Source organism: Phacochoerus africanus, chromosome X (genome assembly GCF_016906955.1).
Source record: "Phacochoerus africanus isolate WHEZ1 chromosome X, ROS_Pafr_v1, whole genome shotgun sequence".
NCBI lineage: Eukaryota > Metazoa > Chordata > Mammalia > Artiodactyla > Suidae > Phacochoerus > Phacochoerus africanus.
The window spans coordinates 65,845,446-65,867,021 of NC_062560.1; the positions used below are offsets into that span (position 1 = coordinate 65,845,446).

At 34.7% G+C, this 21,576-nt stretch overlaps 1 protein-coding gene across 6 annotated transcripts in view; it reads right to left on the reverse strand.

Annotated features, from left to right (window-relative positions):
• ATRX (ATRX chromatin remodeler) overlaps window positions 1-21,576 on the reverse strand; it is a 293,130-nt gene that overhangs the window by 144,343 nt on the left and 127,211 nt on the right. For all 6 annotated transcript variants that reach the window (XM_047765775.1, XM_047765772.1, XM_047765770.1 and 3 more), the window contains 4 exons: window positions 20,989-21,061; window positions 10,692-10,825; window positions 10,054-10,230; window positions 3,574-3,667 (listed from right to left, as the gene is read on the reverse strand). In XM_047765775.1, coding sequence (XP_047621731.1) covers window positions 3,574-3,667; window positions 10,054-10,230; window positions 10,692-10,825; window positions 20,989-21,061 — 478 coding nt within the window. The remainder of the gene's footprint in view (window positions 1-3,573; window positions 3,668-10,053; window positions 10,231-10,691; window positions 10,826-20,988; window positions 21,062-21,576) is intronic.

The following is a 21,576-nucleotide window of genomic DNA, read 5'->3' on the forward strand; positions in this document are numbered from 1 at the left end:
TATGTTACCATATGACCAAAAAAATTCTACTCATAGGTATGTTCTTATGAACTCATATGAAAACATGAGAGTTCCAGTCATGGCTCAGAGAAAACGAATTTGACTAGCATCCATGAGGATGCAGGTTTGATCCCTGGCCTTGCTCAGTGGGTTAAGGATCTGCCATTGCCATGAGCTGTGGTGTAGGCTGCAGATGTGGCCCAGACCTGGCACTGCTGTGGCTGTGGTGTTGGCCAGTGGCTGCAGCTCCAATTCTACCTCTAGCCTGGGAACCTCCATATGCCGTGGGTGTGGACCTTAAAAAAAAAGAAAGAGGGAGTTCCCGTCGTGGCGCAGTGGTTAACGAATCCGACTAGGAACAATGAGGTTGCGGGTTCGATCCCTGCCCTTGCTCAGTGGGTTGGCGATCCGGCGTTGCCGTGAGCTGTGGTGTAGGTTGGACCCCTAGCCTGGGAACCTCCATATGCCGTAGGAGCAGCCCAAGAAATAGCAAAAAGACAAAAAAAAAAAAAAAAAAGAAAGAAAGAAAGAAAAAGAAAACATATGACTGTGTAAAAACTGTACACAAGTGCCAAAGCAACCTTATTCATAATAGCCAAAAAGTGGAAAAATCCAAATGTCCATCAACAGATAAATGAATAAATAAAATGTCATATTATCCATACAATGGAATATTATTCAGCCATTAAAAGTAGTGAAGTTGCCAGATAACCTCAGCAAGATGGTAGATGACTAAGTTTCAGGTTCTTTTTCTCCCACAGAAACACAAAAATTGCATAATAAAATGTAACTTTGTGGAGTTCCCGTCCTGGCTCAGTGGTTAATGAATCCGACTAGGAACCATGAAGTTGCTGGTTCAATCCCTGGCCTCCCTCAGTGGGTTAAGGATCCAGCGTTGCCGTGAGCTGTGGTGTAGGTGGCAGACGCAGCTTGGATCCCACGTTGCTATGGCTCTGGCATAGGCCGGCAGCTACAGCTCTGATTCGACCCCTAGTCTGGGAACCTCCATATGCCACAGGTGTGGCCCTAGAAAAGACAAAAAAACAAACAAAAAAAAGTGTAACTTTGTGAGAACTTAAGAAACTAGTTAAGAAACTGCAGCAAACAAGTGAACACCTAACCAACAGTCATACTTCAAATGGCAGGACATTTCAGAGCATTTCTGCTCACATTTGCCCCGCCCCATTCCCTCCTCAGCTCAACAAGGTAAGGAGGAAGCTGCCCAATTCCCAGATCTTCTGCAGCAAGGAAAAGAGTGGAATTTGCTTGCACCATTCTGGCTTGTCTGGGGGCTGCCCAAGGGACAGGATTTTGTCTCATCTAATTCATAGCACATGAAAAGATGCTCAACATCACTAACAATTAGGGCAAATGCAAATCAAAACCACAATGAGGAGTTCCCGTCGTGACACAGAGGTTAACAAATCCAACTAGGAACCATGAGGTTGCAGGTTCAATCCCTGGCCTTGCGGAGTGGGTTACGGATCCAGCGTTGCCGTGAGCTGCGGTGTAGGTTGCAGACGCAGCTTGGATCCCGCCCATTGCTGTGGCTCTGGCGTAGGCAAGCAGCTACAGCTCAGATTCGACCCCTAGCCTGGAAACCTCCATATGCCCTGGGAAGCGCCCCCGGAAAAGGCAAAAAGACAAAAAAAAAAAAAACCACAATGAGATACCACACTTCACATTCATTAGGATGATTAGTATCAAAAAAAAAAAAAAAAATACCCCAGAAAATAACAAGTGTTGGTGAGGATGCATAGAAAGTAGAAACCTCGTATACTGTCAGTGAGAATGTAAAATGATGCAGATACAAAGAAGAGTTAAGCACAGAATGATAATATGATCCAGCAATTCCACTCCTAGGTATATGTTCAAAAGAACTGAAATCAGGGGCTTGAAGAGGTATTTCTACACCCACGTTCATTATTCACAACAGCCAAAAGGTGGAAGCCACCCAAGTGTTCACCACTGGATAAATGCGAAATAAGCCAGGCACACAAAGACAAATACTGTATGACTCCACTTATATGAGGTACCTACAGTAGTCGAATTCATAGAGACAAAGTAGAATGCTAGTTGTCAGGGGATTGGGGAAAGGAAAATGGGGAATTATTGTTTAATACATAAAAAGTTTCAGTTTTGCCAGATAATAAAAGTTACAGAGCTTGATTGCAGAACCATGTAAATGTACTTAACACTACTTAACTGTACAGTTAATGGATAAGATGGTAAATTTTACGTCAAATGTATTTTACCACATTTAAAAAATTATTTAAAAAGGAATAAAGTGCTGAGACAAGCTACAGCATGGATGAACATTGAAAAAATTATTTTAACTGAAATAATCCATTCATAAAAAAGACATATATAAATCTTTTCATATGAAACAAAGTACTGAGACAAGCTACAGCATGGATAAACACTGAAAAAATTATTTTAACTGAAAGAATCCATTCATAAAAAAGACATATATTATATGAATCTATTCATATGAAATGTTCAGAACAGGCAAATCCATACACAAAGTAGATTAGTTTTTGCCAGGAGATGAGAAGCAAGAAGAATGGGAAATGACTGCTAAGGGTAGAGGGTTTCTTTCTGTGGTGATGAAAATGTTCTGAAATTAGATAGTGGTAGTAGAGCCAACTTTGTAAATATTCTAAAAACTACTGCATTCTACAGTTTAAAATGGTGAATTGTGTGTTATATGAATTCCATCTCATTTTTGTAAAATTCTCATTGTACACTACTGTTATTTTATAATTCCCTAAAGTACAATATATTCCTATACTCCAATCAACCTGGTAAGTACTAATCTAAAACAACCTCAAATGTTTTAAAATTTACAAGTGTAGATAACTGCATAGATATACATATATACACACAAACTAGTATATTGATAAATGTATCATATTCTGGAGGAAATAAAAAATTTCATAGAATGGTTAGTGTTATCTAGAATACATGCTAAGAATAAAGCAAAATTTTAAATAACTGGTAATCTAGATCAGTAGCTATGTGTATTGAGGGAACAAACACGTCTTAATTATGATAATACTAGTAGTACTTCTAAGACCAATAATTAACATTCATGGAGAACTTCATTATTTACCAAAAAGACATTATTATAAGCCCTTTTTACATGCACTGTCTCATTTAATGCCCACAATAAATAAGGTAAATAATAATGTAATCCCCCATTTTACAGATGATGAAACTAAAGTACAGAGTATTCATACAAAAAGAAAGTAGTAAAGCCAGGAGTTAGATTGAGTTAGTCTACAGCATCTATTACTTACTACACTACAAACTCCCCCTACAACAACAAAAAACTACAATCAAGAGTGTTTTTGCACACTAAAAGTCCACCTAGTTTAGAACAGAAAATTCAACTATTAAAAAAGCTCTACATAGTATGTTTATATATACTAAATTAATAATTTTAATAATTAGTTTCAAATAAAAATGCTAATATTTTACTTAGCTTTTTAGTAACAGTAACCTTTCTACAAATAATTTGAAGCATAATTATTCAGATTAATTCTTAAAATATTTGAAAAAACAATGTATTACCTTGTCCTGGGCCGTTGTTCATCTTCAGATTCACTAACTTCTTCACTAACTCCTGATTCCTGAAAATCAGAATCTTCAGAATCTTCACTGCTCACTGGATTAAAAAATATATGAAAAGTTATTAAATGCTCCCCAATAAAAAAATTCAATTATTTAATTTGTCAGTAACTTCACATTAAAACTTAGAATATTATGAGACTACCTATACTATACATGTTAAATAGATTAGACCAATTAATGATTCAAATGGTATTTATAAAAAATTCAAGTGAAATCCAACTATGATTATAAAACTGATTCTACATTAAAATATAAGTATTAATTATATATGAATTGACAAAATGAGAATTTATCTGTCGATAAAAGAATTCTAGTTATTCAAAACAAGCAAAGTAGGCTGGCCAAGGTGGAATAAGGGCGATTTACAGACTCTGTGCCATTTATGACAATTAAAAACTATGGACAGAATATATAAAGAATCAATGTAAGGACTCTTAAAAAGGAAACAACAGCAAGCTGACTGGGGACCGAATTCAAGACAGAAATCAAAACCTGAATAGGAGTTCCCTCTTGGCGCAGTGGAAATGAGTCCGACTAGGAACCATGAGGTTGTAGGTTCGATCCCTGGCCTCGCTCAGTGGGTTAAAGATCCGGCATTGCTGTGAACTGTGGTGTAGGTCATAGACGCAGCTCGGATCTGGCATTGCTGTGGCTGTGGCATAGGCTGGCAGCTGTAGCTCCGATTAGACCCCTAGCCTGGGAACCTTCACATGCCAAGGGTGCAGCCCTAAAAAGACAAAAGCCGAACAACAAAAAAAAATGTGAATAATTAACTCTGTTAAGGGGGGGGGGGGGGGGGGGGGAGTTCCTGTCATGGTTCAATGGAAATGAATCTGACTAGCATCCATGAGGACAGTTTCGATCCCTAGCCTCAATCAGTGGGCTAAGGATCTGGCATTGTCGCGAGCTGTGCTGTAGATCGCAGATGCGGCTAGGATCCCACCTTGCTGTGGCTGTGGGGTAAGCCAGCAGCTACAGCTCTGATTCAACCCCTAGCCTCGGAACCTCCATATGCCGCAGGTGAGGCCCTTAAAAAAAAAAAAAAAAAAAAAAAAAAAAAGACAGGGAGCTCCCTTCGTGACTCACTGGTTAACAAACCAGACTAGGATCCATGAGGATGCAGGTTGGATCCCTGGCCTGGCTCAGTAGGTTAAGGATCTGGTATTGCCATGAGCTGTGTATAGGTTGCAGACACGGCTCAGATCCCACATTGCTGTGGCTGTTGTGTAGGCCAGCAGCTATAGCTCCAATTCAACCTGGGAACTTCTATATGCCGCAGATGTGGCCCTAAAAACAATAAAGAGAAAGAGACAGACAAATAGAGACAAAAAGGTGGGGGGAGGGGCACAGGGGTTTTTTGGGGGTTTTTTTTGTCTCTCTCTCTCTTTGAATGTCATGGGGTTTTTTTTCCCTCCTTTTTTTCCTGGTTTTGACAGGAAGGCCAGCTGAATTCCAAAACTATGGAGAGGGAGCTGACAGTAAAATCCTAGGAGAACTCAATTTCTAGCCATAGCACCGGGGAAAAGGGAAGCTGAGAATACCACAAGAATATAAAGCAAATCCCCATTTTTATTTTTTCCCTCCAAAATTTTATTTTTCTGTACCCAAACTGCTACTAAGGCACAGCCCTCTAAAACCCCAGGAAAATATCTACATCTTTCTGGCCAGAGGAAGACAGACAGGGAAAACACAAGATGAGCCTGGAATATCTGTGGTGCTAGAAAGCAAAGCAGTGCTCAAAAAATGATGTGGACACATGATCCAACCTGAAGGAGCTCCCAATAACCAAAGCTGGAACAATCTTAAGCAACAAAATGAACTGGATTATAACTCACAGAATAAAATAGATACCTGTAAGTCCATATTAATATAAGTAATGGTATAAATAAATAGAGGAAAACAGTAATTACTAGAAAGTAATGAAGAAATTGAAAATCACTACTTAGACAAAGTATCCCCCCACAAGACACTCATTAAATATGAACAGAAAAACAGGGCTTTTTTTTTCCAGTGGAAAGCCCCAGCAGATACCAACTTTAATATTACCAGTAATAAGACATATTATCATCATATACCCTTGGTATGATACACTGAGAAGGATTCAATATCACTTTTATAGTATTCTTGTCAAAATACCTAATAACTTAAATCTAACAGTGAGAAAACACCGTACAAATACATACAAATGGACAATCTAAAAAATAACTGATCAATATTCTTCAAAAGTGTCAAGGTCATGAAAGAAAAGAAAAGGGAACTGTCACAGATTGGAGGAGATTAAGGAGACAAGTGAATGCAATGTGGGATCCTATACTGGATTCCAGAACAGAAAAAGTGGGAAATATAAAGATAACCAAATAAGATCTATAGCTTACAAGATGTGACTGTGGTATAGGCCGGCAGCTGTAGCTGATTCAACCCCTATCCTGGGAACTTGTATATGCCACTATGTCTGATAGTAAGTATATGCAACTTTGTAAGCTATGAGGTCTCTGTTGCAACCACTCTTCTCTACTCAACTTTGCTATTGTAAACACATGAAAATAGTAATGAGTAACTATTTGTAGTAATGTAGTAATAGTAATGAGTTATACTAAAGTATAACTGTTCCAATAAAAGTTTATTTATAACAATAGGCAGAAAGTTAGATTTAGCCTATAGGTGTAGTTTGCCAACCCCTGGTTTAGTTAATAGTATTGTATCAATGTTAATTTCCTGGTTTTTATTATTGCACTTCTTGACTCAAGTATAAGATGTTAAGTTAGGGGAGCTGGGTGAAAGGTATATAGGAACTCAGCACTATTTTTGCAACATTTCTATAAGTCTAAAATTACTTCAAAATAAAATATTTCTAGAATATCATTAGCTGACATCAAAATCAAAGGTCTCTTCTAAAAAACATAGGCAATCATAAATAATATAAAGACTTGCTATGGGAGAAGACGGGAATGAGGAGTTATTATTTAATGAGTTTCGATTTGGGATGATGAAAGAGTTCTGGAGACATTGTTGATGGTTGTACAACAATGTGAATATATTAAAGCCATTGAATTGCACACATAAAATGTTTGAAATTTTGTGTAATGTACATTTTACAATTTAAAAAAAGAAATCGCAATAAAGAATTGCTAAGCAGCTAGGAATTTAGGAGAACACAAATGTTCACATGCATGGAGTCAATACAACTTAATAAATAAAGCCTAGTATTAATTTTTCATCCAACATTTTATTTTGAAAATTTTCAAACCTACCAAAAATTTAAAGAACTGTTGCATGAACACCTGTATCCCTTTTCCTAAATTCACTTATTGTTAACAGTTTACCACATGTGCTTTATCTCTCTCTAAACATAAACACACCTTTTTTTTGGCACTGAACCATTTGAAATTAAGTGCAGATATCATGACACTCAACCCTTAAGCAAAAGGATACTGTTCTACCTAACTAAATATAACTATCACACGTAAGAAACATTAAATTAATATCATTTACTATAAAGGCAATAACTACATTTTTGCAATTATCACCAAATAAGTTTTATAACCTTTTTAACATTTAGGTGAAAATTAAAGTTCACGTACCACACTTGATTTAATAACTAAGCTATTTGCTTTTGATTTTTCCCCCACTGCCCAACTTAAGTTTCCAGACAATATATGGACACCAAAGGTTGAAAAACTTGGAAAATCATGCAACTCCAAATGTAGTATCAATCACTATGATCATAATCTATATTATAAACATAAATATGATGGGATTTTAGTTTACTCCCTCCTATACAAATAAACAAACAACAAAAACCAGTTGGGTAATAAGTTAGCTACAGAAGAGAATAGTGGAAACATAGGTCATGGAAAACCTGGGTTTCAATAAAGCATTTCAAATGTATTTGGCCTATTAAAGAACTCTATATTCTGAGCTAAGCCTAAGAGGCAAAAATCAGTATTTCTTCTTTTTTTGAAGATGGACAGGAAATCATTTTATGTAACATGTTAAATCACTCAGTTCCCTTATAGAATCTGAAAGACCCGCTTGTAGTCATGGTGAAAAGTAATTAATGAGATAAACATTCGCAAAATGAGTTACCATTATTTATTTACTAACATGAAAATGTTCATGACATATTAAGTATATGTGGGGGAGGGGGCACTTTTCCTCCTCTTTTTCTTCCTTTTTTTTTTTTTTTTTTTGGCCGCTCTTGCGGCATGTGGAAGTTCCCAGGGCAGGGATGACACGCATGTCACAGCAACAAACCCAGCAGGTGCAATGATAATACCAGATCCTTAACCTGCTATGCCACAAGGGAATTCCTTCTTCTTCTTCTTTTTTTTTTTTTTGGCTTTTTAGGGCTGCACCTGTGGAACATGGAAGCTCCTAGGCTAGGAGTCAAATCTGAGCTGCAGCTGCCGGCCTACGCCACAGCCACATCAATGTGGGAGACAAACAGCATCTGCAACCTACACCACAGCTCGGGGCAATGCTGGATCCTTAACCCACTGAGCAAGGACAGGGATCGAACACACATTCTCATGGATACTAGTCGGGTTCTTTACCACTGAGCCACAACAGGAACTCCTATATGTACATCTTAAAGTTTTTTGAAAAAGTGGTAGCACTCTTCTGTGAATATACTAAAAAAACAAATTGTACACTGTAAATAGGTAAACTATATGGTTTGTGAATTACATCTCAATATAGCTATGATATAAAAATAATTTTTAAAATAATTTTTCAATGGCTCTCCATCCTATAGAGCATATTTTACTTCTAAAACATTTCCAAATATGCTTTTTTATTCTTAGTGGCAAAGAAGAGTTAATCTGCCCAGTAGGAGTTGGGTAGTAAAGTCTTCAGGATCTGCCCCAAGGAAGAAAAAAAACTTCTTTGAACTTCTTGTTAGCCAAAATTCTCAGGCAAATTTCACATTTAATTGTTCAATATATGTGATTATTTAATACAAGAATTCTCTCCCCAGAGTTCCCATCGTGGCTCGGTGGTTAACAAATCCGACTAGGAACCATGAGGTTGCGGGTTCGATCCCTGGCCTCCCTCAGTGGGTTAAGGATCCGGTGTTGCTGTGAGCTGTGGTGTAGGTCGCAGACGCAGCTTGGATCCCGCATTGCTGTGGCTCTGGCGTAGGCTGGCAGCTACAGCTCTGATTAGACCCCTAGCCTGGGAACCTCCATATGCTGTGGGTGCAGCCCTAGAAAAGGCAAAAAGACAAAAAGACAAAAAAAAAAAAAAGAATTCTCTCCCCAAGCTCTCAGGTAAAATGAACACACCAAACAAATGTACCATGTTTTTACTCTACAGCCTCATATACTCATGAGTCCACTGCCAAGTACTTCAGTTTGAGAAATACAGCCTAATTTCCTGCTATTCCTTTCCCTATTTCCTCAGCCCACCCTAATTTTCTGATGTTCCTTTCCCTACTTCCTCCTATACTCCAGCTATACCACATTAATTGCATTCCCTCCACCATGTTGTAAACATTTGGCAGAGGCTTCACAAAATTTTCCCTTAAATCTTCACAGCACATCAACCTGCTCCCCATTTGGAACTTGATCTACTAAATGAAACTCTCCATCTTCTGAAGTTTTCTCTGGGGATAACCTCTACCTCCCAAGAAACTAAAGAAATCCTTCCTGAGCTACACTGTACAATATCTCTGTTACACAAAAAAACCCTCATGGAACTATAATTTTGTATATTAGTGTCAATAATTCTTACCAAACCAGTGACTGTCAAGCCTGGCTATATATCAAAATCGTATCAGAGATGCTTTTAAAACATATGGATACCTAGGTCCCACCACCACCAATTACTCTATAACTGGCTTGGGGTACAGCCCTGTCACAGGTACATTTTTAAATCCCCCAAGTGATCTGCATGTGTAGCCAGGATGAAAATCATCATAGACAATGATTTTGATGTTTACCATGATGCCTGAAACATGTAAGCACTCAATACAGAATGATTCAGACTTTTAATGTAGTAAAAAATTTAACCTGGCTACATACAAGTTTTACACATAAGCTGGTATAAATCTATCGAAATTAACTGTATCTTCTACTTTTCCTCAGGAAAGCATTACTTCTTCCTGCAGTTATAAGCAGTCTTCTATTTTCTATATAACCTTAATGCATATTTTATTTTATTATCATATTTATTTATCTTTTTAACCTAATTAGTGTATGACTACTAAAGGTCAAAAATATGCTTTGTGTCATCTCTCAAGCTTCTGGGTTATTTTCCCACTCTAAATTCTTTATTTCACTCTCAGGATAGTTACTGTCAGTATGCTGATACTTAATATAGGTAGTTAACTGTTGGAGCAGATATACTTAAATTTCTCTACTATAATTATTTTATAAAACTAATACTAATATGTTCCTTACTATCAGAATTGAAATGCCTTACCCTTCCTTCTATTTCTGCCTTTGGCTTCTTTGTGCTCTTTAGGCTTCGTCTTTTTGTCTTCTCCAGATTCTCCATCACTCACAGTCAGTTTGTGCCTCAAAAGCCTATGTCTGTATCTCGGCTTCTTAGATTCTTCAGAATCTGAATCAGATTCAGAACTGACTTGATTTTTAGCTTCTAAATGGAGAAAATAAATCAATAAAACCTTCAGCCATTTTTCCTTTGTTTTGTAAAACTACATATTTTGTTTGTTGACAATTATCATGATTTATGGAAATGATCAGAGCTGTGTGTGTACTTACTTTGGTATCACTGGTGATACCAGGCAATCTCATATATTAAATTTGATCTATTACTATTATTAAATATTGATTAAATATCACCAATACACATTTGTAATTTTTTTAAAAGATAGAAAATATTTTGTTTTAAAAATTATCTGTTCATTGGCAGTAACTTGACAAGACTTCCACAATTATTACCAGATATTCAAAAAGAATAAAGGTAGAAAAGTTTTAAACATTTTAATAAACTTCGACTGCATGTATAAAGAGACTTAATGGTCAGACAGCCTTCAGAGACTGGACTGGTCAAATAACCAAATTATGGCATCCTATATTTCTCCTTGGGGAACTCACCCTCCTCTCCAGGGTTTTCTTCATTGTGTTTTCCAGTTCTTTTTTTCCCTTCTTCTGATTCATCATCTGAAGATCCATCCTCATCGGAGGAAAGATTGGCCTTAATTTCTTCTAAAAGCATCTTCTTGGCAATTCTTGAGAGTAAAAAGACAATAAAAAACTATATATTTGGTGGTGAAGTGTAACAAATTAAAGACAAAAAAATTATTTGTATCAAAATAGAAAAAAATGTGTCAACAGATTTTTTTATTATACATAAGTCTATCAAAACCATATTTTAACCTAAACTACCAACCAAAATTTTTGAAAATGCTCTTAGCACTGATTTTCTCCCAGTTCTATATAATTATGCAATATATTGAAAAATCTCAGGGACATTTCTAACTATTTTGAACAATTGCACCTTCATGTTGACTAACCTTCCAATCCTATACTTGCTCTACTGCTACCATCCAACAGCTATAATATCAAAGAGGCCCACAATAGTAAATCAATTCATTCAGACAAATGGCATTCCAACACAAAACTCCACATGAGAGGATTTATTCAACAACAAAACATATTCCTAGAAAATCAGTGTGTAATAAACCACTTTATTGTGAAAAAGTATCTCAAACTAGCAAATAATATTTTTGGCCCTTAAATTTCAATTTACTGTATAAATTCTTCTAACACATATATTTAAGCAATCAAAAACCCCTAATAATATTCAAATTAGGGCAGAGAAGGGGCAAGAGTGCTATTAACTACATACATAGTTAAGAGAACACAAATTACCATGAATGAGTTTTTACTTTACAAAAAAGTAGATAGTACATTAGCCTCAATCATACCAAAATTTTTCAAGATGTTCCTCAAAGCCCAATTTGCTAATGAAAAAAATAAATTGGTAAAAGCATGAGAAAATTCTTCTTTAATACCATCTTATGCTAAAATAAAATATACTCCTAATAAATTTCCATGTTTGCACTAAAGGAAGACATCTGAAAATATAAGATAAAAGCAGCTTTTGTGCAAGAGAGGCGTTTGTACCTTTTGATGTAAATTCATAAATCACAGTAACAAAGGAATACCTTATAGAAAGGCTCAAAAGTTGACATGATTCTCATTTACTATGAACTAACTTCTATGCGGATAAACAACTACTGTGCAATCAAGATTGATTCTAGCTCAGTCAAAAACTTGTGGCTGAAATTATGGGAATTTTGTTATTTTTGGATTTGAAAACCCTATTTTATTTCTTAACATGCACTTACATTTCAGTCAAGAATTCATCCAATGGTAGAGATGTTAATGCATGTTAATACCTTCTTAACTTTATTTCAAAGGTAGATTGTTCACTGTTATTTATATTCATAGATATATAGCAAAGCCACCTAAACAGACTAAAGCAAACAAAATAAGTAATCACCTCCATAAATGCTCATTACATGCCTTTTGGCACTTCCCCCCTAAACAGACAGATCAGGAATATTTAGACAACACTGAAAATTAAAGGAAACCACTGATGAGTTAGCTTTTCTGAGGGTTTCATTAGCATTTTAATAAAGTGGAGATTATATCACTCAATTTAAATACTACTGAATTAATTTTTAAAAATCCTACTGGAATTGAGCTATAAAGCATTGCTCTTAAATTTCTGCATCAGTGGTTTGCTGACCTGGATTGCATACAGTAAAAGTTTTTTAAATGGGGACTAATTTAGGGTTGCCAACTTTTCATTTTGCCAAGAAAAAAAAAGTGTAAGTGCAAATATCATTTACATTCATTTTATAAAATAAAAAATAAAATAAGCACACCCTCCACAAATTAGGAAACAGTTTCAAAACTGTTTAAATGCATTAAAAGCATGTTTCTGCAAAAACTCACCAAAATCATCTTTAATACACACCACACTGTCATTGCCCACAAACAAGGAAAAACTCTCAAGCCTATTTGAGTAAAACCACTGTTTTGGAAGAATAAATATGTGTGTGTGCATGTACGTATCATGTGAAGCATGGATACTAGATTACAAATAGAAAAACATTGTTTACTTGCAGTTACAAGATCTTATATCACCATTTAAGTGGTACAATAATAGCCAACAATGAAACAATTATTAATTTAGTTACTCTAAAGGTTAGTTCAATTACTTGATTTCAGTTTGTACTTACAAGTTTAAAAAATGTCCTAAATTCCCCATCTGTAAAGACTTAGCTATTAAGAATAATGTTTATTTCAAACTCTAGACTCCTAATATGTCTACTAAATGAAAGGTCACAATACGTCAACCTACAAATACTTAAATTCTGGACTGTCATGAAGAAACTAAGAAATATGATACACATAAGATAATATGATTTTATACTAACTAAAAATCACATAATAAATCATGGAAAATAAAATAAGACCCACACACTAAAGAATTATTTATCAACAACCTTCAGTAAGACCATAATATATGGAACAATCACAGAAACTTTAGAAGCAGAAAAAATTACAAGCTTCAGAAAATGCTTATTTTCTCCAAATTGAAAGTTATATAGAGTGATGGAGATTCCCTAAGCTTTATGTCACTAAGATGTTTTAGATCTGCCCTCTAGCAAATTTTGACCAAAGGAAAGCCTAATATATAGTTTTATACATCAAGCCCTTAAAAAAATAATAAAAGTTAAATTATTTTGCAGAAATTATGGCTGATGGCTCAAATCCAATATGTCAAAGACCCACTGTATCATAAAGCTAGCCTATCACATAACTGACATCTCAAAGTTAAAACTTAATTTGAAGGACCTAAGGGCTGAGGCTGACCTTCAACCTGAGCATTCAGCAAACATGTTGAGGTGAGATGTGTCCCATCTACAAAGCCTGCTGTGAGATGCTTTAAGGGAAACTCCACTACCTTAACTCTTGAGTCACGGGCCACAGAGACTTCAAGGATATCATCACTTGAGAACCAGCTGAGGCTGGCAAAGCATCATTTTGGAGGCCTCGGCTGGACCCATGCTGGTATGCATGTGATGGATGTATAGTCATGATCCCTAGTTGATTCTGTTTGCTCTGAAGTTTCCTTTCTTGAGGCTTTCCAGGACGTTTCTGAAAAAATCATCCAGGCAACAAGGTACTGCCCCTGGAATCTCAATGCTCAACATTACATCTTGGGGCAGGTGTAGCATCCAAAGCAGTCACGACTCTATCAGAAGCATTAGAGGCACAGGCTGTGCCACTCTTGTGGCAGAAAACCTGGGCAGAGCTGGAAGTAATGGAGCCACTCCTCCATTTTCCTGAAAGGAAGGGAAGGGAAAGGGGGAGAAAGCAAAACAATATGGGAGGGAGGGTAAAAACCCACAAACAAACAATGATTGGAACTGGTGAATGAAAGAATAAATAATAGAACCCCAAAACTCAAACAAGCTAAGTTTTCTAAATCACATAATGAATACCAAGATAAGATAATGCCTTATTACACCTCACACCTTCATCTACTAAAATAAAGCAAAAATAAAATAAGGAATGAGCCAAACAATGCAAAGAGGAATGAACAATCAGAGAGAGGGAGAGAGGGAGAGAGAGAGAAAGAGAGAGAGAGTGCACGCATGCCAAGAAAGCCTTTAGTAATTCTGATCGTATCTAGAAAGGAAATCAGTAATGTCTCTTGTTTAAGCAAACAGGAAAAGAAAGTAAATTGAGTCTTGCTGGTAGGTAAACTGATAATTCAAAACACTGAGTTTCTAAAAAAGGAGCAATCAAGAGAAAGATCTCTTGCACCATGGAGTTTTAGAGAAACAGCAACTACAAAAGCAACACAAAATATTAGGGCTAGAAGGGACCTTAGATTCCTTCCAATTCTTTTTTTTTTTTTTTTGTCTTTTTGCCTTTTCTAGGGCTGCTCCTGCAGCACATGGAGGTTCCCAGGATAGGGGTCGAATCGGCAACGCCGGATCCTTAACCCACTGAGCAAGGCCAGGGATCGAACCTGCAACCTCGTGGTTCCTACTTGGATTTGTTAACCACTGAGCCACGATGGGAAGTCCTCCAATTCTGTCATTTTATAGATGAGGAAACAGGCTTAGAGAGGGGAAATGACTAGGTCAAAGAACCAAAGCTAGTTAGTGGCAAAGCCAGAAGTAGGATCTAAAATCCTTAATCTCAATTTGCTACTAATTTTAGTACGCCATTGCTATATTCTTTACTCATTCACTATTTCTTGGGCCGCTCCCGCGGCATATGGAGGTTCCCAGGCTAGGGGTCGAATAGGAGCTGTAGCTACCGACCTACGCCAGAGCCACAGCAACGCAGGGATCCGAGCCGTGTCTGCAACCTACACCATAGCTCATGGCAACACCAGATCCTTAACCCACTGAGCAAGGCCAGGGCTCGAACCTGCAACCTCATGGTTCCTAGTCGGTTTCGTTAACCACTGAGCCACGATGAGAACTCCCTAAAGTTTTTTTTTGTTTTTTTTTTTTTAAAAAGAGTTCTAAATATCTTCAGTCCAGTATGACAGGTCATCTCAGATATATCCTACCATCTACTATTTCATCTTTCAGAGGTTCTAAAAACAGGCTTGAAGAAAATTGCTAAATAAAAAAATAATGCATTTTTAAAAGGCTAATATACTGTGCATCCATACACAAAAGTGAAATTTTTTATTTTTTGACATTATGTGCAAAATATCACAATAAAGTAGTTGAATTCTGAATAAGATTACAGATTTAAATGCATGCTCTTTAGAGATGCAAAATAACTAAGTAAATATAGGTACTAAAACATCATACCATATTTGAAAGGCTGATATATAAAATAATTCAAATGACTATAGCAAAAAAAGGCTGAATTTTTACAGTAAGAACTGGATGATGAACACATATCCTTTAGAAGGGAGGGAGTCTTTGTTTTAACAAATATACTTCAGGTTAAGTTTTAAAAAATAAAAGTTTTCATAGAATTACAATAGAATTCCTCATCTTCGAAATTTGCATTAGTATTTTTTTAACTCTGCTTAAAATTAGTATCTTGATATGAATCTTTCTATGAAAAAAATATAACCAAGGCATAATAATCTGTACCTAAAAAGAGTGGGATTCATTAGACAACAATGAAGTCATTAAATAACCAAAAAGTTAAAAAACAGTTTGAAACTCTTTTGTCGTATGTTCTACAATGTTTGCAGTTAATGAAAAAAAAATCAGTTTTCATAAAATTAGTATCAAATAACTGTTTCAAAAAATCTTAGAAATAGAAAAATAAAAGCTGTATGAAATTAAGAACCCATAGTTTATTAACAATTTATACATGGGCTCAAATTACAAAGTATATACTCTGATTTTATATAAAAATCTAATCCAGTTTTAGAGGAAATTTTAACAAGAAAAAATTTATTAACATTGACATAAATTTAGGAAGTTTGATCATATTAAATAACTAGCTCAGTATTTTCTATACTTGAAAAGTAAAAACAAAGAATTTATTTTTAAAATTCAATGTTAAAGACAAAGACATATATAAAGTCAGAAAAATTAACCTTTTTTGCTAACACTAGAATCCAAACTCTCTCTCTTTTTTGAGGGAGGGGAGGGCTATTTCTCATAATCAGAAAAGTCCCAATATCACCAAAGAATAGGAAATAGGAAAAGAAAAGCGGAAAACATGATGTTTGTATCTTAGGCAGAGAGATCACCACTACTGACCATATTTCTTTTTTTTTTTTTTTTTAAAGTTGATCCTTAACCCACTGAGCGAGGCCAGGGATCAAACCCACAACCTCATGGTTCCTAGTTGGATTCGTTAACCATGAGCCACGACGGGAACTCCCATACTTCTTTCCTTGCTGGGACTTCTAGCATAAAAAAGAAAGCTGGTGGCAACCACAACCAGTTTAGATTATCTGCAAATAGATCCTATCTAGGGGCTAGTCACCTATATTATACTTGTGTTACAATACTTACCCGAACTATAAAGACAAAGTAAGTTGAAAAAGAATTACCTTAAAATTGCCAAACATTTAAAACCCTTCCTTGAACATAAAACAAGTAAAATATTCATTTAAAATTCTTTCTTTGTTTTAGAAGCCCAATAAAGGAGAATTAAAGCAATTTTGCTAATCAAATAGAACCACCATGAAAAAAAATCACAGAAAAAAAAATTATTCCAGATTTAGCAAATCTGTATAGAGAATAAAGACATGTATAGAAGATGAACATTTAGAAAAGTGTTTAAAATGGAAACCAAAGTCAGAGATTGAAGGGACTTTAGATATACTCATGCCATTAATCTTTGCTGAAATCAGGTAAACAACCATCAAATATCTTCAGTAGCATGAACAACATCCAGGAATCATTACCACTTCCAAAAATACGCTGGATTAATAATACAGAGCCTTCATCAATAAAATACCTACACCAAGCTAGTAGGGGAAAAAAATAATCATTTGCATATTTTCCAGTCTGAAAAGCAAAGTATTACCAAATGATTAAAATAATTGGAAAATTTGAAGTCTAGGGTGTAGTCCCACAATAACTATTAACAATGGGCAATTTCTTTAGGCACTCTCCACCCCAAATTTCCCTTCTCTGAAAAAAAATTAATTAGCCCCACTGGGAGAGAAATTATGGGAAAAACCATGGAGTATTAGTAGACCCAATTAAGCACTTGTCAACTATAAGGTAAATGTATGTATGTGTGTGGCAGGAGAGGGTATCCATATAAAAAAACTCAGGTTTCAAGCAAAATTAGGATAAAAAAAGAATGATTTAGAGAAAAATCTAGCAATTTTTTTTCTTAAAATTTCAGTTTTAAATATATTTCACACCCTGTAAAAATACAAATAAAAAATATTCTGAAATATTCTTTTTGGGGAAAAGGGAGAATGGATTCTCCAATGATTGCTTAGTATGCAACCTCTAAAGACAAGCCTGGTTTAATGATCTACAACACTATCACTGTTGAACTTGATTACACTACCATCTTAGCACTGAGGCTAATTCATAGTGCAGTTATTAAAATACAGGACATTAAATATCCTTTCAATGAGAGAATCGATTTAAAACATAACTAACAGGTATTTGAAAGGCAATTGTAGCATAATAATGGTACATTCAAATAACTGACTTAAAAATTTTGTGTAAAATTTGAATAAACTGACAAACTTTGATATTATTACTTTCCCTTTCAAAATGTACATAAAATATAAGATATAAAACTTTAAGTTCTGTTATACAAAATTTAAAAATAAAGTCTACTATTTATATTTTTTCTAAAATGCTCAACCGAAAAATTATAAGTTAAACTGTTGATCAACTTATAATTTTGTCATTTTTTTCATTTAAATAGAAATTATTTTACAAGACCACTCTATCTCACAAAAGCATACATTTATTTTCAAATATGAATGATATCACATAATAGTATACTAAAATAACAGAAACTTATTTATTCACACTTAACTAAAATATTCAGCACATAACTAAGTTTTTTAAATGACCTCAAAAGCTATTGTAACTATAAAACAGAAAAGATAAATAATGGTGAAATCTGCTGTGAAACTTTCACACCCACATATATAAGTATATATGTCATATATGAGTACAAATGTTTTGGGAATTATAAATTATTTACTTCCTCAATTTCAGAAATATCAAAACTTCTTTGGCTACAAACTAGCCTACATATCTTGATTCTAACAAATTTCTTCAACTCTCATGAAACGATGCATTATAATTAAAATTAAATGCTTGAACAAGAAAAAAGTTTTATAGAAATTTATTGCATCCAAATAGTTAATCATTTGCATTAATACACTATTACCTCTCCATAAACATCATCACTGAAAATGTATTACAACACTGCTAAAAAGGCAAAGCATAGGAAACATACATAATTTATATACAATTACACAATTGTGTACAAATTTATAAATTTATACACAATTACAATATGCTGTCTATCAAAATACATCCTACTCAAAAATGTGAAAGGTGAAAATAATTCCAAGACTTAATCATGATCTGAAAACAAATTTTTTAAAGTTGCACAGTGCATATCCAAATATGTTCGAGTACATTGCCTATACTAAAATAATTCAAGAAGATATTTGTATTCCCATTATTGGGTAATCCATGGGTATTATATACCTCTTTGGTATATTGGATATGAAAGAAGTTATTAATGGCATACTTTATAAAAGCACATTAAACTGAGTTTAAAGAAAGACATGCTCAAGATAAAATTCAATTCTATTCAAAAGTACTCAACAGGATTGTATTTTTTAATCACAAATACAAGATGGAATTAAAGATACCTTGCAATAAAATACTTGCCAGTTACAGAGAGATAATGATCAAGTAACTTAAAAGATAAAAATATTTATATTTTGACAAGCTCTAACACAAATTAAAAATTATCAGACCTTAATAACACTCTCATTTGGTAGTTAAATATGAAATTAAGGTTCATAAAGCATAAGAAAATTATGATATAGCATGTTTTAAACATTATCAGCCTTTCAATAACATTTGAGGCCTTATGATTTACAGGAAAACAAATAGCATAAATAAATGATGAGGAATTAAAGCATTTTAAAAGAGAGTAAAACTTAAATGCTTTCATAATCTCACTGTGATCATATACTGTATAAACTCCCTGATGAATAAAATGTATGCCTTCACCATTCCATTCAGGACCCCACCTCTATCCCATAAAAAACTGGATATATTTTTTTAATAAAAAAAAATAAGTAGGTAAGCAGCATCTGAGTCTTTGCATTCGTGATAAAGCTCTATTCAAAAGTGCAAAAGAAAAGTGTTCATTCACCTTAATAAAAACCATCTCCTGCTAATTAGGAGAATGCTGATCTTGAAAATAGAAAAACCTATCAGCATCAGCAAGATATAAAACAGAGCTGGAGTGATAGCTGGTCCCACCGCATTTACTAATTCAAATTTAATTCCTTATAAAATTATGACACAAAAATTACATGTTTATTTTCATATTTTAATTATTAGCGCTTACTAATGAGAATAAATGGATGGTTAGTATAGTACTTTGCAATAAAACCCCAAGTCCATCACAGAATTTTGGTGCTTAGAATTAATCAGAGAAAATTTCATCCAAACCTTTTGTTTCAGAGAAGAGAAAATTTTGCAATTTTCTAAAGAGTAGTTAAGACACTTGCTCAAGATCACATAGAAAAGTTAGAAGTCAGATATTCTTATCCCCATTATTCCAAAACTCCACCCACTACACCACACTGTCTTCTTGTTGAAGACTGAGTGTGAGGTAACTTATAGTCCAGGAAGGGTTTAAAAGATATGTAAAAATATTATGGTTATATTCTTTAATACCTTTATTTTCTCTATTCTTCATTGCTACAATATGATGTATCTTTATTTTTTTTCTTCTCCCAGCTATCTCTTAGTTGTCAATATGTAGAGGGTACACTGTTCACGTTTAAACCTATTATTGACTAAAATTAATACTGTCTATCATATTGTCTACTTCTTTTCATTTTATTTCATTTTTTGCTTTTTAGGGCCACACCCACAGCATATGGAGGTTCCCAGGCTAGGGGTCCATTTGGAGCTGTTGCTGCTGGTGTACCCCACAGCTAGAGCAATGCCAGATCCTAGCTGCATCTGCGAGCTACACCATAGCTCATGGCGACACCGGATCTGTAACCCACCATGCGAGGCCAGGGACGGAACCCGCAACCTCATGGTTCCTAGTCAGATTCATTTCCACTGTGCCATGACAGGAACTCTTCATACTGTCTGCTTCTATTTTATTTGAAAAATTGTTAAAATCTCAATCAGTCTAGACACAATGTAAATTGACACTTATTTTGAAAGTGATTTCTTAAACATCTTAGCAGTCTCCTTTTTTTCACTTTGAACAGGTTTTAATGAATAGGACCACCACATTGGATGGCAATTTAAAACAATAATCAAATACTGAGGAGAGAGATGTCTGTTGTCACCAATTTATTGATACGATTTACTTTCACCAATAATCTGAAAAAATTAAAATATTCTCAAAAAGTTATCACAGTTTACATGGAAACATAAAAATTGACAGTGTTATATTTATAACACACCCTATGCTAGGTGTGTTACTATTTATATTTACTTTCTTTTAAGGTTTCTGAGTTTTAACCCATTTTCTGGCCTTTCTTTCAAACTTGCAGGAAGACTGTGAGCGAGTCTTTCTAAGGCAGGCACTCCTGGTTTTTACAACCTGCTTGTGGTTCCGTTGCTGCTGTTTGTGCCCATGCCTAGGGTGTGTTATAATCTTTTTTAAGTCCTTACAGATGAAATCATACCTATTCTCAGGATCATTGTCATCGTCGTCATCATCCACTGTGACAGGCACTGATTTAGATAAGGCTTCATCTCCTTGAGGGAACAAAAATTTACTTAAAATTAGCTTTAAATTATCTATGTAAGTAAAACCATGTAAAATAAAAGTGAAAGCCAAAAACTTTTAAATAACTAGTGGGTTCTAAAGTGCACTTTGAGGATCCAAACCATGAGTAAAAAGAATTTATAAGGGAAGTACAATGGGGAACTTAAGAAGTGCCAGCAGCAAAATAATAAATAATTGGAATTTTTTATTTCAAAGTTCTTTCCCAGAGCACAAGAGTTAAAACTCTTCCTTCCCAGTACTAAATCTTTATCATTCGCCAGCATATTGGCATATGTTTCTTACTAAAATAATCTTTGCAGTAATCCATTTTAAGATTAAAGTTAAAAGATATCTAATTTTTCTTGTATCACTTAAGAATTTTGTAGATGTTATTAATACTTGATAGTACCGAGTAATTTCAAAATATACTTGAATTTGTATGGTATTCATGGGTAGAATCACTTTTGAGATACATATTCAAGTACAATAAAACTTATTTCTTTAT